The following is a 24,851-nucleotide window of genomic DNA, read 5'->3' as shown; positions in this document are numbered from 1 at the left end:
ATGGCTGGTTTAAGTGGCCACTTTACACTCTGTGTAACATTCACCATTCTGCCTATATTTGAACATCTATATTCTTTCAATTCTTTCATCTGTTGATGTTTGTGAAGTTAAAGATAAATTACCTGGTCCATGAAGAAGTATAGAAATTGAAAAAATAATATTTTCAGGCGTTGCCTAGTCTTGTATGTAGGTGAAATAATTCAATTAGATGAATCTCACCCGCATAAATAAAGGTTTCAGCTCTTTAACTTCACAAACATCAACAAATGAAAGAATTGAAGGAATATAGATGTTCAAATATAGGCAGAATGGTGAATGTTACACAGTGTGTAAAGTGGCCACTTAAACCAGCCATTGACAGGTCATAAGCCCTGTAGATGCCTGGACTTCTATATTACCTTCTCTTAAATGTTCTTCATCTCTGTTGTAATATGTTAATAAAAGAATAGTTTAAAATATTTTTTAAAAAAGAAAGAAGCATTGACAAACATAAGGGGCATCGAGACAAGATTTGGACTATTTATTTAGTGCTCGTTTAAATCCTTGTAAACTTAAACCAAAAAAGTCCAGATCTTGTCTCGAGTTAACAATACAACAAAGGCGGGTCATTGGAGAATTCAGGCCATAGTTTGTTCTATGCTGATCGATGAACAGTACTTCATTGTTTCTCAATCTACGAGTTAAAGATTAATGTGATCCACTGTGTCGCGTAATAAAAATAATTAAGAAACCACGTCAAGCGCCCCTCCTTCCTGACCACAGGATCTGATCTGATCCTGACTGCCGCGAGACAAGTTCCAAACAAAAAAGTACCAGAACCCCGGTGCAAGGTAGGAATTGGATTCATTGTATTAGGGTTCAGTGGCAAAGCATAAAGATAACACATTCCGCGAACCAGACAATTATGAGCGTTCAGTTGCCAACGGGCAAGGGGGCCAAGAGCCCTGTGTTGAGTTGAGATACAGCATAGTAGAAAGTGGAAGCATGCATTTTATTAAAGAATACCAAAATAAAAATTACATAAATTTTAACGTCTGGACAACACGATTAACTATGAATAACTGCTGGACCGATTTATGTGCATTTTTTTACAAAATGATGAACTGTGCGCTGGGCATGTTTATAGCTCTTAAAATCTTCAATTTAACTAGTAAAAAAAAGTTAGAAGCGTAAATGTTTTATTCATCAACTTACTAGATACATTTTTTGTGGATCCCTATCAGATTCTTTTTCGAGTATTCATCATTCAAACCAATTTCATCTGGTGTCCCTCAAGGTTCGCACCTTGGACCCTTATTTTTATTATTCATATCAATAATAGTTTAGGCCTCGCGGTGTAATGGTCGGCGCGTTTGCCTACCATGCAAGAGGTCTCGGGTTCGATTCCCGACATGGTTGATATGAAACATTTATTTTAAGGATGTTTTCACACTAGAATATTTCATAGTCCCTGGACTGGTACCCGAAGAGTAAGACTGATCACCTAACCTTCATGTAACAAAAATTATCACGATACACTGCAATTGGTGTACCAATGCAGTGCTCTATGCACCATTAGGTGCAGAAAGGGAATGATGATGAAGTTAATGCATTCAAAACTCTAATTTTTTTCTGTTCGCTGATGACAAAAAAGTATTTAAAATCATTGTCAAGGTATTTGTGATAAAAAATGTACTAAAAAGTTTTATGTAACTAAAACATAATTCATCAAAACCTAGAATTGACTTTTGTAATTAATTTTTCTAGTCACGGTTCTTCCCCAGACCAGAAGCCGGAAGTAGCCGTCACAGAGGAAGAAATAAACGCGGCGGCAGATTTCTGGAACAACGGACATCAGAAGCTCAGAGAGAGACTCCCAGATGAAAAAGTCGTGTAAGTAACTAACTAATTGTAAGGTGTATAACTTTGCTTCAGCTGTTTTTTTTTTTCGAAATTTGAGACCTTATTGTATAAAATCAATAAATCCTTAAAACTCCTTGGATTTATAAACGGAAGCACAACTGACTTCAAAAATATCAATACCCTTAAAGCTGTCTTCTGTTCCCCAGTTCGCCCACACCTACAGTATTCCTCTGTTATCTGGTCTCCATATTATGATGTTCACATCAATAATATAGAATTAGTTCAACATCGATTTTTAAGAAAGATAGGCTGGAGGTTGGGCTTATCCGAAGACCAATATACGTATAATAAGTTAGAAACTAGCTTAAATATATCTTCTCTTTGAAACCGTCGAAATAAATCCGACCTTCTAGTCCTATTTAAAATTCTCAACTCACTCTTTTATGCGCCTGAACTACTGAGCTCAGTAAAATGAAATATCCCAACTAGAAACCTCAGACAAAACATACTCTTTCATATCGATAACCATAGAACTAACTATGGTTTCCATTCCCCTATGCCCGGAATTCTCAGGTCTGCCAACAAACATACCAGTCTTGATTTCTTTGACAACAAGTTGTCTTCTTTCAAACGATCACTGAATCTAATTTAATTATACCTCACCTCTTTCCCGCTTCCACTTCCACAAAGTCTACTATATACCATTGAGTCTTTCTACTTTCCTTTATAACAATTTTCTATGCATAAATATGTCCTTTAAAATGCCCATTGGGCGTATATATAAATAAATAAATAAATATTAAACATAACAAAAAAAACAAATTTAATTATCTACTTGATAATTGATCTTCTCATATATAAAACCGAATATGCTACTAAAAATATACAAAATCTATTCGGACCTACTCTCGAATATGGGTTTCAGATATGGAATCCTTATTTTGTTAAGGATATCAACTTGTTGGAAAGAGTCCGAAGACCAGCTACAAAGTTGTCGTCGAGCCTAAAGCGGCTTCCATACACCGAGAGGCTGGAAACTCTCGTTCTCACATGTAATCTGGTAACAAGAAAGTATTCCAGAACTACATAATATGTATAAATGTCAACATTATTTTGGTACGTGTATTTGTACATACACAAATCTGGATTTCTCCCAAGGGGGAGTAGGTATATATTTTTATTTTATATCCCTACAGAGATGAGGTAGAATTTTTTCAAATTCAGGATTATGGATATTCGAGCGTTTACAGGGCTTATGACCTGTCATTGGCTGGGTTAAGTGGCCACTTTAAGTAGGTACTACAACATTCCCCATTCCGCTTATTAGCGAATATCCACACAGGTAACATTTTTGATTTTTGTATATATGTTAATAAACGAGAAACCATTCACAAGCGAGTTGGAGCGCCATCTATGTATTGATATTGAAGTTAAGTATTTTTAATTAGCAGATTACTTTATTTTATGTAGTTAAGACTCTTCAGTTTCTTCTTTACTTCTTAGTTCTTCAGTTACTTCTTAGTTCTCTCTTAAGTAGTTAAGGTCATAAGCCCTGTAAACGCTCGAATATCCATAATCCTGAATTTGAAAAAAATCTACCTCATCTCTGTAGGGATATAAAATAAAAATGTATAAATGTGTCCATAAAAATGCCCATTGGGCGTATATATAAATAAATAGATAACGCAGCATTTTGGTATGCTAAAAGGTAATTTGTTAGATACAGATCAATGCCATAAACTGCTCAAGCTATTTATGATTCAAAGTATTGTCCATCGCTGGCCACTACTTTCTCCCATCTTTCGGGCGGCGTAAGAATCCCGCGTTGAAAAAACTGCTCATCTTTCCACTGGCATCGAGTTCCAGAGTTAAAAAGACGATACATGTATTTTTTGATTTCAGGTTACCAAAGGAAGGGTACAAAAACATACTTATTACTTCCGCTCTTCCATATGTGAACAATGTTCCTCATCTCGGGAACATTATAGGCTGTGTGCTGTCGGCGGATGTCTTTGCCAGGTAAATTGTATTCAAGAATGCGTATGGAATATAGAAGTCTCTAGATGTCTCTAAAATGTTCTCCATTCAATTCAATTAATTTATTTTATATATAGCATATAAATTAAAAACATATATTCAATACGTACATATTATAAAAAAGAAAAAAAAGTACACCAAAGAGACTCATGTCAAAGTAGTAGGAGAATCCTGCTCCGGAAAACCCCTTCGGATACATGGAACAGATCAACATCCAGAGCGATGTTGTTCAGCGTAGCGGTAGCCCTTCCAACGGCAGGGTGCTCCTGGCTATCGGAATATGAAACAATCTGTCTTAGCAACAATATTTTGAGTTTGTCCAAATTTTTGTAGACAAGGACTGGATTCAACTCCCTGGGGAGCTGTTTATATTAACATATTACAACAGAGATGAAGAACATTTAAGAGAAGGTAATATAGAAGTCCAGGCATCTACAGTGCTTATGACCTGTCAATGGCTGGTTTAAGTGGCCACTTTACACACTGTGTAACATTCACCATTCTGCCTATATATGAACATCTATATTCCTTCAATTCTTTCATCTGTTGATGTTTGTGAAGTTAAAGAGCTGAAGTTCAACAGATTGAAGAATTGAAATCAACAGATGAAAGAATTAAAGGAATATAGATGTTCAAATATAGGCAGAATGGTGAATGTTACACAGAGTGTAAAGTGGCCACTTAAACCAGCCATTGACAGGTCATAAGCCCTGTAGATGCCTGGACTTCTATATTACCTTCTCTTAAATGTTCTTCATCTCTGTTGTAATATGTTAATCTGTCTTAGGTAATTATCAGGAACATACAAACCAATGCTCATCGTAATCTCAGAATTATCGATCATACCGCGCAACAATGGATAAAAATGTGTAGTCAAATACACATTCCTTCTAGTCTCTAAACTGTCGTAGCCGAGCATACCCTGGAGAAACTCGGTCGGGTAGAGCCGGGGATAAAACCCGCACTCTCATGTAGAGATATCTCAGAAACTTCTTTTGGATTTTCTCTATCGTAAGAGAGTACTTCAGTTCACGTGGCCCCTAAATCATCGAGCCACTTCGCACCGAGGAGTTGTAAAGAGTTCTCAGTACGCGGGTATTTTTGAAAATCCTGGCAGTACGCAGAACAAATCCTAACATCTTCAACGCATTACCACTGATTGTCTCTGTGTGTTCATGAAATGTCAGGGTGCTCACAAATCTAACGCCCAGATCCTTAACATTCGATGTTTGTATCAGATTCTGGTCATTCATTTTGTAGCGTAGAAAAAGAGTTTTTTGGGCCGTAACCGAATACTTGGAAACATTAATCCTAAGTTTGTTTCGCCTTCCTCATTCAGATATATAAGATATATCCGCTTGGAGAAGACAAAAATTGTCAGAAGTTGTCACCTTTAAGAATAGTTTTAAGTCATCCGCAAACAACAGAAAACGCGAGTTCAAAATTACATTTTTAATGAAAATTGAGAATAACAATGGACCCGGGTTAGAGCCTTGCGGGACACCTGAGAAAGTATGGAAACACTCTGACGCGAATAGACCGTAGGAGACGTATTGGTTTCTATTTTGGAGGTAGCTCGCCATTAATTTGAACATACCATCCGAGAAACCGATCTCATACAGCTTATTTAACAAGACATCATGGTCGACAGTATCAAAGGCCTTGGCGAAGTCATTATATGAACAGTCTACCTGATGTCCTGCATCCAGAGCTTCCGTGACGTAGTTAATGTAGCAATACGGCGGCCTCCGTGGTGTAGTGGTCAAGACGCTTGACTCACGCGCGGAAGGTTCCGGGTTCGATTCCTGGTGAGAACACAAAAATTAAAATGTGATTTTTCTCAAGCCTGGTTGTTCTGTAGTGTAATTCACCACTGTTATTGGGCCTCCTGGCCTGTTGTGGTGCAAAAAAAAAAAGAAAAATGTAAATATTGACAGCTCCCTAGGGGGCTGAATCCAGTTCGTTTCCGGGTGAGTCCCACGGCTACAGTGTCCCAGCCAGGCAATGAAGACACATTGTTTTGTATGTTTTTATTAATTTAGTTTATATTTTTAGGTATTGTCGCCTTTGCAACTACAACACTCTTTTTGTATGCGGCACCGATGAGTACGGCACTGCTACAGAAACTAAGGTAGTTTTTTCTTTCAGAGGAATTTCACTAGAAAGGCCCTTTAGCCTCATTCAATTCTCTTGTGATCTATGAAAAACTAAAAAAAAATAAAAAAATCGCACTTAAATGTTCACAATTTCGTTCCATTCTTTTAACAAAATTAATTTTTCAAGTATCTGTAAACAACACAAATATCACTCGTATGGCAAAACGTTCTGAGTACGCTTACCATTAAAAATGGCAAATTTTATGATGACAATGTCAGATTTGACATATTCACACTGGTGTTGCCATATCTCAAAAGTTAAGTAGCAAGCTTTAAGACCTAAGACAAATATATTGTTTTCAATGTTTAAAATATATATTTAAGAACCAAAATTTATTTACAAGCAATTCAAATAGATCAAGTCAAAGAAGGAATCGTGTGTTAGAAATACCACATTGTAAAACGAGACTCGCACAGAGACATGCATATTTTATAGGCCCAAAAGTTTTAATTCTTTTTTACTGATAATATTTCATTGATTCCAAACTTTCAAAATTTTACTTCTTTTAAAAAACACGCACTATCCTGGATTCAAACTAAAGATACGAACTCTTTTTTTCTATGATCTATTTTGTTGCCCTTTAATAATAAGGAATATTTTTGTGTTTTTTTAAAAATATTTTTTATTTCCTTTTTTAATTAGTATAAAAAAAGAATACCATATAATCTTTTACAGAATATTTTATTTTTTCTTTTTTATGTTACACAAAAATATTATAACTGTCCATTATTTATTATAGGAGCAAAAACTCATCAACATTTTCTTGTATACCCACGAACAGGGCATGTCTTTGTGGGATTTTTTGTTTACTATTTTTACTATTGATATGTATTTCATTGCTATGTAATTATGCTTTATTTTTTTAATACTCTGTTTTATTATTATGTTTATTGTAAAAAAGCAAAAAAAATTGTAACCCTCGTATATTTGTAAATTGTTTATAACTTTTGTATATGTAAACGCCCTTTGGGTGTTAATAAATAAATAAAACGCAAACCTAAAATCGCCTAGACTTCCATATTACTAAAATATTACAACAGAGATGAAGAACATTTAAGAGAAGGTAATATGGAAGTCTAGGCATCTACAGGGCTTATGACCTGTCAATGGCTGGTTTAAGTGGCCACTTTACACACTGTGTAACATTCACCATTCTGCCTATATTTGAACATCCATATTCCCTCAATTCTTTCATCTGTTGATTTTTGTGAAGTTAAAGAGCTGAAACCTTTATTTATGCGGGTGAGATTCGTCTAATTGAATTATTTCACTTACATACTAGGCAACGCCTGAAAATATTATTTTTTCAATTTCTATACTTCTTCATGGACCAGGTAATTTATCAACAATATTTTGAGTTTGTCCAAATTTTTGTAGACAAGGACTGGATTCAACTCCCTGGGGAGTTGTTTATATTAAAATATTACAACAGAGATGAAGAACATTTAAGAGGAGTTGAATCCAGTCCTTGTCTACAAAAATTTGGACAAACTCAAAATATTGTTCCATATTACTTTCTCGAAAATGTTTTATCTCTCTGTTGGAATAAATTTCTATTTCAATAGCTCCCCAAGGAGTGGAATCCAGCCTTGTCTACAAGAATTTGTGCATAGTGTTATTGTATTTAAATTGTAATTTACAAATTACAATGTACATACTTCCACTAATAAATTTTAATGCTTTATTTTTAATAAATTTTTTAGGCTTTGGAAGAAAAACTCACCCCCAGGCAAATATGCGACAAGTATTTTGAGATACACAATTCTGTGTATCGTTGGTTCCGCATTGGGTTCGATTATTTTGGGAGGACCACAACGCCAGAACAAACCGAGTAAGTACTTCATCTCCTCGTCTCCAATTATTTATTTAACTTTTTGTTCATAGGCAGGCTTATTGCCAAATGGCAATTTCATCCAACCAATCAATAAAATCAACGATATTTTGAGTTTGTCCAAATTTTTGTAGACAAGCACTGGATTCAACTCTCTGGGGAGCTGTTTATATTAACATATTACAACAGTGATGAAGAACATTTAAGAATAGGTAATATAGAAGTCTAGGCATCGACAGGGCTTATGACCTGTCAATGGCTGGTTTAAGTGGCCACTTTACACACTGTGTAACATTCACCATTTTGCCTATGTTTGAACATCCATATTTCTTCAATTCTTCCATCTGTTGATTTTAGTGAAGTTAAAGAGCTGAAACCTTTATTGTTGCGAAGAGATTCTTCTGACTGAATTATTACAAAGCGCATTGATGCACGGACATGTCAAAAGTCAGAATAATCGGTGCGCGTGCATGAGAAGATGTATGTGATGTGGCGTTCTATCCTCTCTGCCTACCCTTTCGGGGAAACGGCGTGATGGTTTGTTTGTATAAAAATAGAAATAAACGTATTTGTTTATAAATTACCTTAAATCAAAACTATTACTCAATGGGAAAAAGGAAAAAAGAGGAAAGAGGAAAAAGAAAAGGAAGAGAGATTAAGGAAGAGAAAGGAGATGTTTCTTCAGACGTGATTTAAACAGAGATACTGTAGTAACATCTCTGATGGTGGATGGGAGATGATTCCACAGTCGAGCCGCATGGACACTATATGAGTTAGAGAAGAAAGAGGAATTGTGGATGGGTATTAAGAGAGTGCCTTGAGAATTAGAACGAAGAGGTAAACCATGAACTGATGAGCGTCGACAAAGGTATATAGGAGCGTCAGGACTATGAAGTACATTGCACAGAAGTGAGAGGGAGTGATAGTCTCTCCGCTGCCTAATTTTGAGCCATTTCAGTTGCCTACGATAATCAGAAATGTGGTCATATTTCTTTAGACCAAAAATGTACCTTATGCATGTATTATAATTATCACTTAAATAAAGGTCTCTCTGTCTAGCGCTGCCCAGAACAACTCCTGCACACACCTCCATCCGATCCAGTCTCTTGGGTTGCCCAGCCGAGACGTTTGCCTTCTGCCAGGCCCGCGTTGTTCCTTTGTTTATATTTGATTTATTTAACGTGTGTGTGTGTGCGTGCGTGCGTTCAAGTATGAAAACTTACCTCTTTTTAATTTTAATTTGCAGAATTGCCCAGAAAATGTTCTTGGACCTTTACAAGAATGGATTTGTTGAGACCCAAACAGTGGAACAACTGCTCTGTGAAGGGTGCAACCGATTTTTGGCAGACAGGTAAATATTGCCGATTTAAATTCAATTACGCCGTGCTGTGTCGTTTTTAAGTATCAAAATACTGCTGGAATTAAAAGGGAATAGGGTGGGATCACATTTCATGTGGGTCAGATTGTTAAATAAAACAAGGCGGACATTTTGTTAGCAATCCAGGGTAGTTGAATTCTTTACCCGGCTTTTTATTAATAAGTCTTAGTCTAATTATTAAACTGTATTAATTTTACCCAATTACCAAATGATTATAAAATGTTTTTTTTTTTTACTTTTGTCTAATAAAAGTATCTGTTTTTTTTATAGTCCAGTCAGTAAAATAATTTTTTGTGGCAAAACATAACATAACACAAAATTATCTTATATTTGCGTTATGATAATATATTGTTCGCGGTTTGGCAATTTTAGACACAGTGCGATGTATGCAAACTCGATTCTGCGCGCTTTCTGGTATATTGTAATTCTATGGTCTAATCTTAATATTATTATGTAAAACAACATAAGCAGTCGTATAGCCCAAAAATTTCAAAAATGACTGTGGCTGGAGATAGCCACTTTTGTTTTTAGCATCACATTTGGTCTGAGTCCATCCAAAGAATAGGGTAATAATGGGGTCATTTGGCCAAAGATGCATATAATTTTTAGAACCCAAAATGTTTAGTATGGTGCCTGATGTTTGCAAAGGTTTTAATTATTTGAAAATTTTCTACATTAGAATGTATATTATTATATTAATTTATCATTCATAATGTGTCAGTTAGACAGAGAATATTCAGTTGTGTTCTAGGGTAAAAACTCACAACTTTCAACTGGAATGCCTCAAGGCTCGGTACTTGGACCACTCCTATACACTAAATTTTAGTTAGTGAATTTTGCTACGGAAAAGAAATGATTTGATGAATTTGCATGGAAAACCTGCAGAGAGCGGAAGAGATCTGGTAAGCCTCTATTGTTGCTAGAAGCTGTTCTACATTGTCGGTTATGTGTTAAAATAGGAAAAAAATGCAGTAGATTGTGACTTCTTTCTTGCACCAAGTAAACATTATTATAATTAGGATTCCTCGTCTTTCGTCTCTAGATTTGTAGAAGGGACATGTCCGCACCCGGGCTGCGGATACGAGGACGCACGCGGAGACCAGTGCGACGGCTGCGGGAAGCTGGTCAACGCCACGGAGCTGATCAGCCCTCGCTGCAAACTCTGCTGTAAAGCTCCCGTCCTCAGGGAGAGCGCGCACTTCTTCCTCGACCTTCCCCAGGTATTTGCATCCTAATATCATAATGGGCCTGACATGGGTTTTGTAAATTCGGACCTCGCTATCTTGTTCGTCCAAACAGCCGGATATCGATGCTGCTTTATTTGTTTGTTCCCTAACTTCACATTTATTTATTTATTCATATTTTTCTCTTACAAACTATAATTAATAATTAAAATAATGTGACCTCACTGGGGTTACCCGTGCCGAGGACACTTAACTATATACTTTTTTGAAATGTTTTTACATTTGAGAATAAACAAAGAAGACTAACTTAATAAACAGAGATAATTAACAAAAGGTTCAGACAGTTTTAAACACTACGTATTTATGTTTATATTTAATTCATGTACATCTATAATATTTATATTACAAAACGCACAATAAAAAACAAAAACCTAACATAAGCTATACACTTGTGGAGCAGTTGATTCAATATTGGTTTGGGCAAACAAGGCAAAGAGACAATCATTTTACTTCTGCCTACCTCCGCTATCCATTTTTTTTATAGCCCTTTTAAACATTTTCTCGTTACTAATTGTTTTAATAGATAGTGCAAGTAGGTTATAGATTTTAATTGAATAATACTCAAAATCCCTTTGTCCGAAAGTGGCATTAGTTTGTATTTGTTTAAGTTGTCTTAGTGTTGAGGATCTAGTGATTATATTATTTGTATGTGATGTATTGCGGGGGTTGTCTTCCATTTGAGTACGAGTAGTTTTTGAATCTGTAAGCGAGTATGGTTTTGGCGTATAATTGTTTTGGTGTCATGAGTTGTGATTTATGGAATATTCCTCAAATAACAAATAAATAAATTGGTATATAATGCTCAACTTCAGTTGGAGCCTCTCCTGCAAACATGGGTGGCCTCCAGCGAGGCCGGCTGGTCCAACAGCGCGCAGCAGATCACCCGCGCCTGGCTCAAGACCGGCCTGAAGACCCGCTGCATCACCAGGGACCTCAGCTGGGGCGTGCCCGTCCCAGTAGACGGCTTTAGAAACAAAGTAAAGTATCTACGTGCTTTTAACACGGCGGTCCTCTTGCGGGGCCCTCTTGTAACTAAATCTTTTAAATACTGTTGTAAATCTCTGGAACACTTTAAAATACTTATAATGTAAGAAATCAAACTCTGATTTGAGTCTACTGAACACTTTATTTTATTCAACAATTTGAGTATGTCCAAATGCTTGCAGACTGGCTGTTATTCATATTTAAATGTATCGCAACAGAGAGGTAAAACATTAATGAGAACGGAATATGGAAGTCTAGGCATTTACAGGGCTTATGACCCGTCATTGGCTGGCTTAAAATTGAAATATGAATAACTCCCTAGGGAAGGAATCCAGCCAGCCAGTCTGCAAGCATTGGACATACTCAAAGAGCATTGAATTATAACTACCTGGTGAAAGGCGTGGGTTCTTATTATTAGTTTTAATCCAACGGTGGGAGCTTCTTTGCTCCAAAGGCGTCCACACGGTACGGCGGTCGGCTTGCAACTAGCTGTTTATATTAACATATTACACAGTTACACAGTGTGTAAAGTGGCCACTTAAACCAGCCATTGACAGATCATAAGCCCTGTAGATGCCTGGACTTCTATATTACCTTCTCTTAAATGTTCTTCATCTCTGTTGTAATATGTTAATATAAACGGCTCCCCAGGGAGTTGAATCCAGTCCTTGTCTACAAAAATTTGAACAAACTCAAAATATCCTTTAATACTGTTAAAAATTCTTTTAAAACTCTTGAAAATCCCCATAATACTGTTAAAATTTGAGTACTCTTAAAAATCCATGTAATATTGTTACAAAATCCCTCTAACACTAATATAATTTCCCTAAGCACTCTAATACTCTTACGAAATCCTTCAAAAACTCTTTGAATGCCTATGATACTGCTACAAAATCCCCTTGAATCCCTGTAATACTGTTACAAAATCCCTTTTATACCCTTTCGCTATCCCTTTAATCTTAATTTCCAATATCATTTATACTTTCAGGTATTCTACGTGTGGTTTGACGCCCCCATCGGCTACATCTCCATCACCAAGAGATACACGGACCAGTACGAGAAATGGTGGAAGCCGGACCCCAAACATAACGTAAGTGAGCAACCATTCCGTTATTTCACCCTTCCCAGTGATGTGCGGCCAGTACACGTTGCATCTAATAATAATAATAATGTTTGGATAATTTATATAGCGACATTTTTGTGAAAATCACCTCAAGGGCGCTGTACAATAAATAAATATCCCAACACGTCTTGCAGCTATAGAGCGCATAGACGGTTGGGATTCTAGTTCCTCGTCTCCAATTATGATATATTACAATTATGATATATATGAGCTAGATAACAGAACGTCTTGCAGCTACAGAGCGCATGGACAATAAGAAATCTAGCCCCTATTTACATTTTTATTTTTAAATTTTTTATTCGACAATGAAGTTAAGAGTTTAAATGATAATAATTTATATAGCGCCATTTTTTTTGTGAAAATCACCTCAAGGACGCTGTACAATAAATAATTATCCCAGCACGTCTTGTAGCTACAGAGCGCATGGACAATGAGAAATCTAGCCCCTATTTACGTTTAAAAAAATAAAAATTTTGACAATGATAATAGAGTTTAAGTGATATTTTAAAAAACGAAATAAAAAGCAAATTTATAAAATTAGAAGTTAGATAACAACAAGTCTCGCAGCTACTGAGCGCATGGACGGTTGAAATTCTAGACCCCATTTACTAAATTTAGATATTTGATAACATTTACATAATATGATAGCTATCATCACAAAAAGTCTTGCAGCTTCAAAACGCATCGACAAATGGAATTTCAACAACATAAGAATGATTTTAAAAAGTAAATAATAAAAATAATTAAAAAAAAACGCAATAATAATACATCGAGCAAAGAACTAGTAAGTATGGCAATTAAGTGAACATGTAACAGCACAAAAAGTAAAATATAAAAAACTAAACAAAGATAGCATTCCTTAACTTATTATTAAGGTTAACAAGACAATAGACGATACTCAAACTCGTCCCTGTTTTATTTTGGTGTGCAGTAAACAGGATCTATTGTCTTTTTCCTAGTAAATAACTGTAAAAACACTTGGTTCACATTTGGCTGTTCCCTGGGAGATGATAGTAGAAACGCATCCGTGTGCGTAGTGTAGAGTGTAGGTACCAAGGAATCTATCCGCATCATTTTAATTTTGTTTGTTATTACTAAACACATGTTTCCCGCTTAAAATTTCTGATCTCCATTAATATAATAAGTTATGGGTTGAGATTTCACCCATTCCTTCGTTATACATTTTTTGTTAAATTATAGTTTTTATGATTTTTTTATTGAATAATTAATGCTTATTAGGAACAATGTTTTGAGGTCTGGATTTCCTCCCTAGGCCTAGGGAGTTATTCTGATCTAAATTTGTTGCAACGGAGGGGGAAAACACTTTTAAGAAGGGAATGTGAAAATCTAGGCATTTACAGGACTCATGACCTGTCATTGGCTGGTTTAAGTGGCCACTTTACACAATTTCTCTAAAAATATTTTTGTTTTGTATTTTTTTCAAACAATATCATGTAATCTGTTTTTTATTTGATTTAAAAACAGCACGTTACAATTATTTCTTATGTAAATAAATAATTACTAAAATAAAATTTTGAATTTGCATAAAATATCGTACAACATTTTTTCCCCTAAATGTTGGGAAATTTTATTTATACGGTATCACATTTTTTTCTATGGCATCACTAAAAACAACTGTCATATAGATCGCTGCAAAATTGTTTCACACTTTTATGACAATTTTTAAATAATCTTTTTTATAACTTTAAATATTTCCATTGTTTTGTTTTAAACATCGCAATTTATTGATATTAAAACTTCATTGTCCCTAAACGTTTGTCAACTGCGTATCATGATTTGTCCAAGTCAATATGACATTTATGTTCAAATGAAAACTAAAATTAACCCTAAAGGAAGACACTTAAACAAAAAGGTCAATTACACTGCACCTGCTTTGAATTTAAGTTAAGACAATAATGTATCCTTTTTTAGTTGTTTACCTGTTTTCATTCTTCATTCGCGTGGCACATGCGGAACCTTTATTGCGACATAATTTTGGCTTTTTTGACGCATCAAATGAATTCCGAAAAAAATTAAACGTAAAACCGGGGTGATGAAAAATGTAAAAAACGTTAATTGGGGGGGATATTTGTATGAGAATGTATGAAGAAAAATGAGTCCTGAACATTTCAGTGTAAAAAGCGGGAAAATGTAAAATTGAGGAATGTAAAAACGAAGTTTTACTGTATGTAAGTTTGGGGTTTTTCGAGCTGAACAGAGATGAAAAACATTTAAGAAAAGGTAATATAGAAATATAGGCATCTACAGGGCTTATGCCTTGTCACTGGCTGGTTTAAGTGGCCACTTTATACACTGTAAAATTCCTTCCTTCCTTTCCTTTAATTCTTTCATCTGTTAATGTCCTATTTCTTATATTTCTTACTTTAGTATTGAGTGAGTTTCTAGAAAACATATCTCAATTATCATTTCAATTATGCTTTTATATATATATTCTTTTTCTGTTGATTTAAATGATACTCTTGTTTTGTTTTTTTTCAAAACTACTATATTTTACTATTATTTTGTTAATTTTAATGATATCACTATTTTGTATATTTGATTATGTGTGATTCTTTATTTGTATAATTTATATTTTAAAAATTATTTCTGATTTTCTTTTTTGCATTGTATTCTTTGGAATTTGATTATTGATTACATTTGCCTTTTTTTCTAGATTGTTATTTTGTCATTATAATTTGATCTAATTAATTTTACTATGTATTTTTATTGTTATTTATTGTGGCTTGACACGGGCATAGCCTAAAAAGCCTTAATAAGTTCATAAATATTTAATTTTGAATGAATAAATAAATGTTTGTGAAGTTAAAGAGCTGAAACCTTTATTTATGCGGGTGAGATTCATCCGGTTGAAAGTCTGTTGAGAGCTTTCCACCTTGGGAAGTCCAAACTTTGGACGATGTTTGTGCTTACGGGTGGAGCTATCCAGAGCCAAGAGTCTCTAATTATTACTATAATTGCAATGAGTATTCCTGTCCTACAGGTGACGCTGTACCAGTTCATGGCCAAGGACAACGTGCCCTTCCACTCCGTGGTGTTCCCGGCCACGCTGCTCGGGATCGGTCAGAAGAACGTCATGGTCAAACACATCATGGCCACCGGTAAGCCCACTCGACCTTTGCACCAGAGACGGGGATATGGAAGCATTGTAGATTGTACAGCTGTATTGAAAACACAGATATTGACATTATCAATACTGGATTGTTTAGGTTTAAGAAGCTTATTTATTTATTTATTATATATATACGGCCTAAGACAATTACAACAGTAACATGAAGAAACATAAATGCAAGAAACTGAACAAAAAGAACAGAAAACTATTTAGCAAAGACAAACAAGGGCAAAACAATAATTGTATACAATATATTAAAAAAAACGAAAGATCTAAAACTTTGAGCTAAACCATGCCAATCCAACTTCATCCCACACTGTTTAGTCGCGAAGAGATCTACGAAAAGCCGGAAGATCTATCCCAAAAAATTCCAAGTCGTGTGATGAATTGACTAATCTACACATTCTGGACATTGGGGCATAAAAACCAAAGTTGCTCTTAGAAGATTTTATAAATAGCAGATGTTGAGTTCTGGTGACACGGTTGGGAACATGAAAAGAATTTGATTGCAACAGAGATGGGACATCACTTAAAGCATTAAGTATTTTGAAAATGCAAATAAGGTCCATCTCAGTTCTACGTCTCTCCAATGAAGACAGATTAAGAGATTGCTCTATTTCAAAATTGGAATAATTACTTATCATCATCATTTCCTTTCCGCACCAAATGGTGCATAGGGCACTGTTTTGATACACCAATTTCAGCTTATCTTGATCATTTTCGTTGCATGAAAGTAAGATGATCAGTCTTATGCTTCACCAGTCCAGGCTCTGTAAAATATTCTAGTAAGAAAACGCCCTTTTAAATAAATATTTCATATCAACCATGGCGGGAATCGAACCTGAGACCTCTGGAATGGTAGGCAAACGCGCTGACCATTACACCACGAGGCCAAAGCATATACAAGATGAAATTTTTTATTAATTAATAATTTTTTACAATAATTCCATTTCATTTTGAACATTTACATTGATAATTTTCAACAATATTTTGAGTTTGTCCAAAATTTTGTAGACAAGGACTGGATACAACTTTCTGGGGAGCTGTTTATATTAACATATTACAACAGAGATGAAGAACATTTAAGAGAAGGTAATATAGAAGTCTAGGCATCTACAGGGCTTATGATAAATTACCTGGTCCATGAAGAAGTATAGAAATTGTAGGTGAAATAATTCAATTAGATGAATCTCACGCGCATAAATAAAGGTTTCAGCTCTTTAACTTCACAAACATCAACAGATGGAAGAATTGAAGGAATATAGATGTTCAAATATAGGCAGAATGGTGAATGTTACACAGTGTGTAAAGTGGCCACTTAAACCAGCCATTGACAGGTCATAAGCCCTGTAGATGCCTGGACTTCTATATTACCTTCTCTTAAATGTTCTTCATCTCTGCTGTAATATGTTGATAATTTTATTTATATGTGTATTTTATTTTTTCCATACATTTTTAATTTCCTTACTTTAGAGTTTTCCTCAGTTTTACACTTTTTTTATGCTCTCTTGAAAAACTTAAATAGCGGGCGGTACTAGGTTGACCAATCACGCGGCGAGAGAGACAGCGAGCAAATTCCCCCGCTCTATCGGTCTCTCTCGCGCCACCCGGCCTCAGTTCCCCGCCGACCGCGCGGCGATCAACACTCAAACAGAATAACGAACAAGTTTATTCTTAGGATACATTAAATAACATAGTGGGCAGTCAATAATATTACATTAAATGATTCCTAGTCTATACATGCTTCAGTATGGCGATGACCACCCCCGAAAGCGACAAATACTGGTCTTTATTGGGGCGGTAGTACCTCGCTTACACATACTGAAGTCCCTATGTTAAAATTATATTGAAAGGCCCCAGGAAGGGCCGCCCAGTTGGCATATGCCGCGTTATGTCGGCAACAATGATAGTTGATTTTTTTTCTTTCCAGAATATCTCAACTATGAGGATGGGAAATTTTCTAAATCACGAGGCGTCGGAGTGTTTGGATCAGACGCGCAGGTAATACAGAAATCTCATTGGCCTTAATAGTTATACTTTGCGTTACGTTCTTCTCTTTTTATTTTTTTTAGATTTTTTTTTCACATAAGCATTCATTAAAACAATTTTTTTAATTCCCTCCAAAGCAGTTTTTTTGCAGGGGTTTCTCTCTTTAAACATTTTGGTAACACAAACTAATAAAGTTTACATAAAAAAAATCTTAAAATATATCTATAAAATAAAAGTTAAAAAAAATTAAATACAAGTAAATCAAGTCTTTTTTGATACCGATATATATAAAAAATATTTATTTCAACAGAGAGGGAAAAAGTTTTTGAGAAGGGAACATGGAAGTCTAGGCATTTACAGGGCTCATGACCTTCACAAAAGTCAACAGATGGAAGAGGAAATGTGGATGTTCAAACGTGGGCAGAATGGTGAATGTTACACAGTGTGTAAAGTGGCCACTTAAACCAGCCAATGACAGTTCACAAGCCCTGTAAATGCCTAGACTTCCATATTCCCTTCTCAAAAATGTATTCCCTCTCTGTTGAAATAAATTTTTAAATGCTTTGACATGTTTACCTTCAAGGTTGAATTTGGTTGTGCCATGTTTTTCTTAGGCTTTCTCGTTTATGCATCCATCTAGATTACTTTTTAATTTTTTTTTTTTTTTACGCAACTATTTTTCCCCTGAATATTGGGAAATTTTATTAATATGGTTTCTCTTTTTTTAGTATGGCACCACAAAATTTCAACTGTCATTTACATCGCGGCATCAACAGATGAAAGAATTGAAGGAATATAGATGTTCAAATATAGGCAGAATGGTGAATGTTACACAGTGTGTAAAGTCGCTACTTAAACCAGCCATTGACAGGTCATAAGCCCTGTAGATGCCTAGACTTCTATATTACCTTTTCCTAAATGTTCTTTATCTCTGTTGTAATATGTTAATATAAACAGCTCCCCAGGGAGTTGAATCCAGTCCTTGTCTACAAAAATTTGGACAAACTCAAAATACTGTTCACTCCATATGATATAATTGACTCAACCTTGCTGGCGTTGTACGAGGTGTGCTCAGAAAAAAATATTAATTGACTACATTATTGTTGTCGCCTTCAAAATAGTCCCCATTAGATATTATGCACTTGTGCCAGCGCTTCTTCCAATCCTCCAAACACCTCTTAAACTCCATCTTCTGGATAGCCTGTGGCTCTTTCAGCGATGCGCTTTTAATGTCATCTATGCTTGTAAAACGACGGCCTTTTATTTTTGGAAATAGAAAAACGTCACACGGAGCCATGGCTGGTGAATATGGAGGTTGGGGCATCGTTACAGTATTGTTTTTGGCCTAAAATTCACAAAATGGCGACGAAGTGTGAGCCGGTGCATTATCGTGGTGCAAAAGCCACGAATTGTTTTGCCACAAATCCGTGCGTTATTTTCAGATTGCTTCACGCAAACGGCGTTGAACTTGTAGGTAGACTCCTCATTGACCGTTTGACTTCGTGGCGAGAATCCATGATGCGCTATGCCATTAAAATCGAAGAACGCAGTGAGCATCACCTTCCGTTCGACAGCACTTGTTGGCCTTTTTCGGTCTTGGCAATCCAGAATGCCTGCACTGGGACGATTGAGCCTTAGTTTCGACGTCATATCCGTACACCCATGTTTCGTCACCTGTTATAACACGTTTCAGTAATTCTGCATCGTCGTGGACTTCATTTAGTGACACCTGAGCGACTTCAATTCGCCGCTGTTTTTGTTCAAAATTCAACAATTTTGGAACAAATTTTGCTGCCACGCGTTTCATACCCAAAACATTCGAAAAAATTACATGGCATGAGCCGATCGGTATGCCAACATCATCAGCGACTTCTCTGATTGTGATTCGGCGATGGTTCATTACCATTTCATTAACTTTTTCCATGTTTACATCGGTTGTTGATGTGTTGGGGCGCTCGGGCCGTTCGTCATCTTCAACGTCTTCACGGCCATCTTGGAAACGCTTATACCACTCGCAAACTCTCGTTTTACTCACAACAGACTCACCATAGGCCTTTGTTAACATTTCACACACTTAATTTAATTTTTTTACACAAAATTTGATACAAATTCTTTGATCTGTTTTTTTTGACAAATGAAAATCACCGAGCTCCTAAAAACACGTCTAACCTTAGCCGCTGCCACAGACAAAGTAATCAATGAATTTAGCCGAGAATTTTAGCATACTTCAGGGGCATGTATACAAACAATCGAACTCTCCAAACTTGCGAAATTTAAAAACTCCTGTTATTTTCTGAACGGACCTCGTATAGACGGTGTTTGGTTTTCACTGAACAAATATCCAATCTCCAAGCAGCCTTCGTACTGTTAAATATGGCGCCCGCTTTTTTAAATTGCACTTTTTTCCACACATGTTATTTAAATACTCCCCCAATTAATGTTTTGTAAGTTTTAACCCCAATTTTACATTTTAAAAATGTCTAAACTCATCCGATGTGTCAAAAAACGCCGAGCTACACGCGCCGAGCCGCACACGCCGTCGTGTTTGTTCAGAAAGAAGAATAAAAGCAAAGTAAAAAGGCTTTACTGTATGTTGTTGTTATAATATTGAACACAAAACAGCTGTTAGCTGTCCAATTGTCCATCAGGACTCATCAGTACAGTAATCATAGTACAAAAATAAATATCACTATGAATTAATTCTCCAGGACACCGGTATACCGTCGGACGTGTTCCGCTTCTACCTGGTCTCCATCCGCCCCGAGGGCCAGGACGCCAACTTCAGCTGGCACGACCTCGCCACGCGGAACAACTCGGAGCTGCTCAACAACCTGGGCAACTTCGCCAACCGGGGGGGCGTGTTCTGCGCCAACCACTTCGCCGGGCGGGTGCCTAGCGTCGTCCTCGGGGGCGACGAGGTGAAACTGCTCGCACTGGTGAACAGAGAGATCGGAGGTTTGAAAGATTGCTGCTATTTTTACATTTTTTTTTTTTGCACCACAACAGGCCAGGAGGCCTAATTACAGTGGTGAATTACATCACAGAGCACCCAGGCTTGAGAAAAATCACATTTTAATTTTTTGTGTTCTCACCGGGAATCGAACTCGGAACCTTCCGTGCGTGAGTCAAGCGTCTTGACCACTACGCCACGGAGGCCGCCAGCCACCATTTAGTATGGCACCACAAAATTTTAACTGTCATTTACATCGCGGCAAAACTGTTTCACACTTTTATGATATCTGTTTAAACTATCTCCTTTTCACATTATGTTTTTATAAAGATTGAAGTTATTTTCAAATAATATTTCTATTGCCAATTTTTTAAACTTTTTGTATCGTAATTTATTAATGTAAAGACTTTATTCTTCCCAAACATGCGTCAACTGCATGTCCTTCATAAGAGAGTACTTCAGTTCATGTGGCCCCCGAATCATCGAGCCACTCTCGCGTCTACTTCGCACCGAGGAGTTGTAAAGAGTTCTCAGTACGCGGGTATTTTCGAAAAGCCTGGCAGTACGCAGAACGAATCCTAACATCTTCAATGCATTACCACTGATTGTCTCTATGTGTTCGTGAAATGTCAGGGTGCTCACAAATCCAAAGCCCAGATCCTTAACATTCGATGTTCGTATCAGATTCTGGTCATTCATTTCGTAGCAAAAAAGCGAGTTTCTTGGGCCCCAGTGAAGGACGTGACCGAACACTTAGAAACATTAAACCTAAGTTTGTTTCGCTTTCCCCATTCAGATATATTAGATATATCCGCTTGGAGAAGACGAAAATCGTCAGAAGTTGTCACCTTTAAGAATGGTTTTGAGTCATCCGCAAACAACAGAAATCGGGAGTTCAAAATTACATTTTTAATATTATCAATGAAAATTGAGAACAACAATGGACCCGGGTTAGAGCCTTGCGGGACACCCGAGAAAGTATGGAAACACTCTGATGCGAATAGACCGTAGGAGGCGTATTGGTTTCTGTTTTGGAGGTAGCTCGCCATTAATTTTAACATACCATTCGAGAAACCGATCTCATACAGCTTATTTAACAAGACATCATGGTCGACAGTATCAAAGGCCTTGGCTAAGTCATTATATGAACAGTCTACCTGATGTCCTGCATCCAAAGCTTCCGTGACTTAAGTTTACGTATACGATTGTAAAACGTCCTTGAGGTGATTTTTCACAAAATTGGTGCCATATAAATCACACCGTAAATCCATTAACCCGTTTTTTTGCTGTTCATTATCTCTACGCGTCCAAACCAACCCAGAACTCCTTCCTTGATTCTGTCGACAGTAATTATCTCAGCCTAACGTAATGCACATATTGTTGGAATTAATCCTTTGTGTTGTTTTGTAGGTTATGTGGAGTCCATGGAGGCGTGCAAGCAGCGGGACGCGCTGCGTCACGTGATGAACATCTCCCGCCTCGGGAACCAGTACATGCAGGCCCAACAGCCCTGGGTGCTCCTCAAGGGAGATGAGCAGGCCAAGTAAGTTACTTCAGGCTTAAAGAATAGAAGAAAAGAAGAGACTTCATGCATGGTAGACAAACGCGCTGATGACTACACCACCAGGTGGACAGACACCAGAAGTCAGACCGCGTTTTCTTTTAGGGGGTTACCACACCAATCGATCAATTATCGTTTGATGATGGATCGCTAATTAAACAATCAATTTGGTGTAGTAGGAACTGTCGATTAACGTTGACTTATCTCATTCAGCATCATTCGATGGCATCGTTTAATGGGATCGTTTGATGGCATCGTTTGATGGCATCCTTCTATGGCATCGTTTGATGGCATCGTTCAATGACATCGTTCTATGGCATCGTTAGATGGCCTAGTCTGATGGCATCATTTCATGGCATCGTTGGTGGCATCGAAACCGAAGTAGAGAACGCTTTTGTAATGCAAGTTTTGTCCTTTTGCAGAGCTCGCGCGGCCACGGTTGTGGGGTTGTCTTGCAACATGTCTTGCCTCCTGGCCGTGCTGCTGAAGCCCTTCATGCCGGAGACCTCGCAGACGCTCCTGACGCAGCTCGGCACCAAGCTGGAGGACGTGGGCCAACTGAATCCAGAGTAAGTACAGAGAGATCGCATTTCAACAGTATTCAGTCTACTTTCAACAATTACTCCGCTTTCCTTACGTCATTAACATTTCAAATAGTTCTCATTTATTGTTTAAATAGGCTTCTGTAATAAAAAGTGCTCACTTCAAAGCGATTATAAACTCCAATAAATACCAATTCTAGTAAAAAATGCTCGCTTGAACATGAATTTTGCATGACTTTTGGAAATCACCTAGACGGTACGCTTAACGATCGTCTGTATGTATCTATCGATCGACTACAAAGCCGGCTCCTTTAACGTCTCGATACATACACTCGTAAAGATAGTAAAACAGATGGAAAAAATATAATAACTAAATTATGGTGGTAACTTTCTGACGCATATAATCTGTGTCTGACGCCTAGATACTCTTATTTATTAATAGGACAGAACCTAGCAACATGATTTTCACATCTAGGCGTTTGTTTTATTAAAGTGACAGTTATATCGGAATTTAATTCGACTTCAAAATTTACTAATTTCTCTTTTATATTTTTAATGGGCTTTTAAGAAAAAAAGTGCCAATCTCGAAACGATTAAAATTTTTAATAAATCATAATTAAAGGAAAAATTGCTCGGTTGAACAAAATTTTTGACACTTTTAATGCGTAGATAAACGTATCGAGGGGTTCTAGACCTGTCGGTATAAAACGATGTACTTACATCAAAACTTGATGGTGGGGGTATCGGCACTACACCTTTGTAGTCGGTCTGGAGACTTTTATCTTCAACTATGAGGTCATACTGAAGCTATGTCATTTTAGAGCGTAGATATGTGTACCTAGACGTATGCTTCCCCTTGATTCATATCGATGTTCCTACCCAAAACTTGAAGAGGGGGGTCGGTAGTATATCTTTATAATCGCTAGAAAGAATTTATCTTCAACTATACCATCAAGGTGAAGGTATGACCACTTTATATTCCCATCATAATCGAGGCCCAGGACTCCATTGCGAACTGCTTATTTCAGCTAGTAAAATATAAAATGCGATTTGTCGCAGGTTCCCCATGTTCCGGATTCTGCTCCGAGCCGGCCACCGGATCGGCAGCCCGGCTCCGCTCTTCCAGAAGATCGAAGCCGCTCTGGTCGAGGACCTGAAGAGAAGGTACGCCGGCAGGCAGTCCTCGCCGCCCAAGGAAGTCGTCTCCGCAAATCTGACTCCCGCGCAGCTTGAAAAGAAAATCTTAGAGCAGGTACAGACACTAATCGCTCTTAAGGTATTATATTACAAAGATGGCGCTATTTAAGTTATCCACAGATTTGTGGTCATTTGGGGATTTATTTTTCTGTATTAAAATGAGATTCAACAATATTTTGGGTTCAACAATATTTGGCCTAAGTTTCAATGTTCCCTTCCTAAAATATATCTCTGTTGTAAAATGTTAATCGTAATGAATTTAACTATTTTATTTATTACAGGGAGAAAAAGTTAGAAAGTTAAAGGCGGGCGGTGTTGAAAAGGCAGTGTGGCAACCCGAGGTTCAAGTTCTCCTCGCTCTGAAGAAGCAGCTGGAAGTCGCGGGGAAGGCCCCAACCGGTGATGGAAATAAGGCCTCTTCCGGAAGTCAAACTGTCGCCGAGATAGAAGACGAGATCGCCAAACAGGTGAACTCTTTGATCAAATTGTCCTCATCATTAACTCTTTCAACCCAGGTTTTTTTTTAAAGTGTATATAGTGGAAGATAGGTGATTCAATCCAATTAATTTAATTTAAATAATACAAACATTTATTTATTTAAATCTTAAAGTAGGGCACACATATCATACATATTGTCATGTGTGTTCTAATAATAACATTGCAAATATATTTAATTTATAAATTGTTTATCACATATGTCTTGACCATTATTTTAAATTTTGATATGTTTTTTTCTTCATAAATATTTTTTTCCATTTCGTAATACTTTTTAATTGCTTTAAATAAAATTTAATTTTGTGACTTTGCCTTTTTCCTAAATGGAAGTCTAATTTTGTTCTTTTCTCTAGTATTGTGATCGTGTTCATGCTGGTTCCGATCAATTTTT

At 36.7% G+C, this 24,851-nt stretch overlaps 1 protein-coding gene across 1 annotated transcript in view; it reads left to right on the top strand.

The window, feature by feature from the left end:
- MetRS (methionyl-tRNA synthetase 1) overlaps nt 1–24,851 on the top strand; it is a 43,859-nt gene that overhangs the window by 6,574 nt on the left and 12,434 nt on the right. Inside the window, exons 6-20 of the mRNA XM_088230259.1 lie at nt 1,747–1,872; nt 3,745–3,861; nt 5,935–6,010; nt 7,740–7,867; nt 9,114–9,218; nt 10,288–10,465; nt 11,302–11,466; nt 12,462–12,563; nt 15,598–15,715; nt 17,657–17,727; nt 20,424–20,670; nt 22,076–22,208; nt 22,649–22,795; nt 23,828–24,020; nt 24,247–24,432. Coding sequence (XP_088086385.1) covers nt 1,747–1,872; nt 3,745–3,861; nt 5,935–6,010; nt 7,740–7,867; nt 9,114–9,218; nt 10,288–10,465; nt 11,302–11,466; nt 12,462–12,563; nt 15,598–15,715; nt 17,657–17,727; nt 20,424–20,670; nt 22,076–22,208; nt 22,649–22,795; nt 23,828–24,020; nt 24,247–24,432 — 2,092 coding nt within the window. The remainder of the gene's footprint in view (nt 1–1,746; nt 1,873–3,744; nt 3,862–5,934; nt 6,011–7,739; nt 7,868–9,113; nt 9,219–10,287; nt 10,466–11,301; nt 11,467–12,461; nt 12,564–15,597; nt 15,716–17,656; nt 17,728–20,423; nt 20,671–22,075; nt 22,209–22,648; nt 22,796–23,827; nt 24,021–24,246; nt 24,433–24,851) is intronic.

The sequence above is a fragment of the Micrasema longulum genome, unplaced genomic scaffold (assembly GCF_059751315.1).
Source record: "Micrasema longulum isolate JH-2025_06_02 unplaced genomic scaffold, ASM5975131v1 h1tg000745l, whole genome shotgun sequence".
Taxonomy (NCBI): domain Eukaryota; kingdom Metazoa; phylum Arthropoda; class Insecta; order Trichoptera; family Brachycentridae; genus Micrasema; species Micrasema longulum.
The sequence above is the reverse complement of the archived record's forward strand: the minus strand, read 5'-3'. Positions and strand labels throughout refer to the sequence as shown.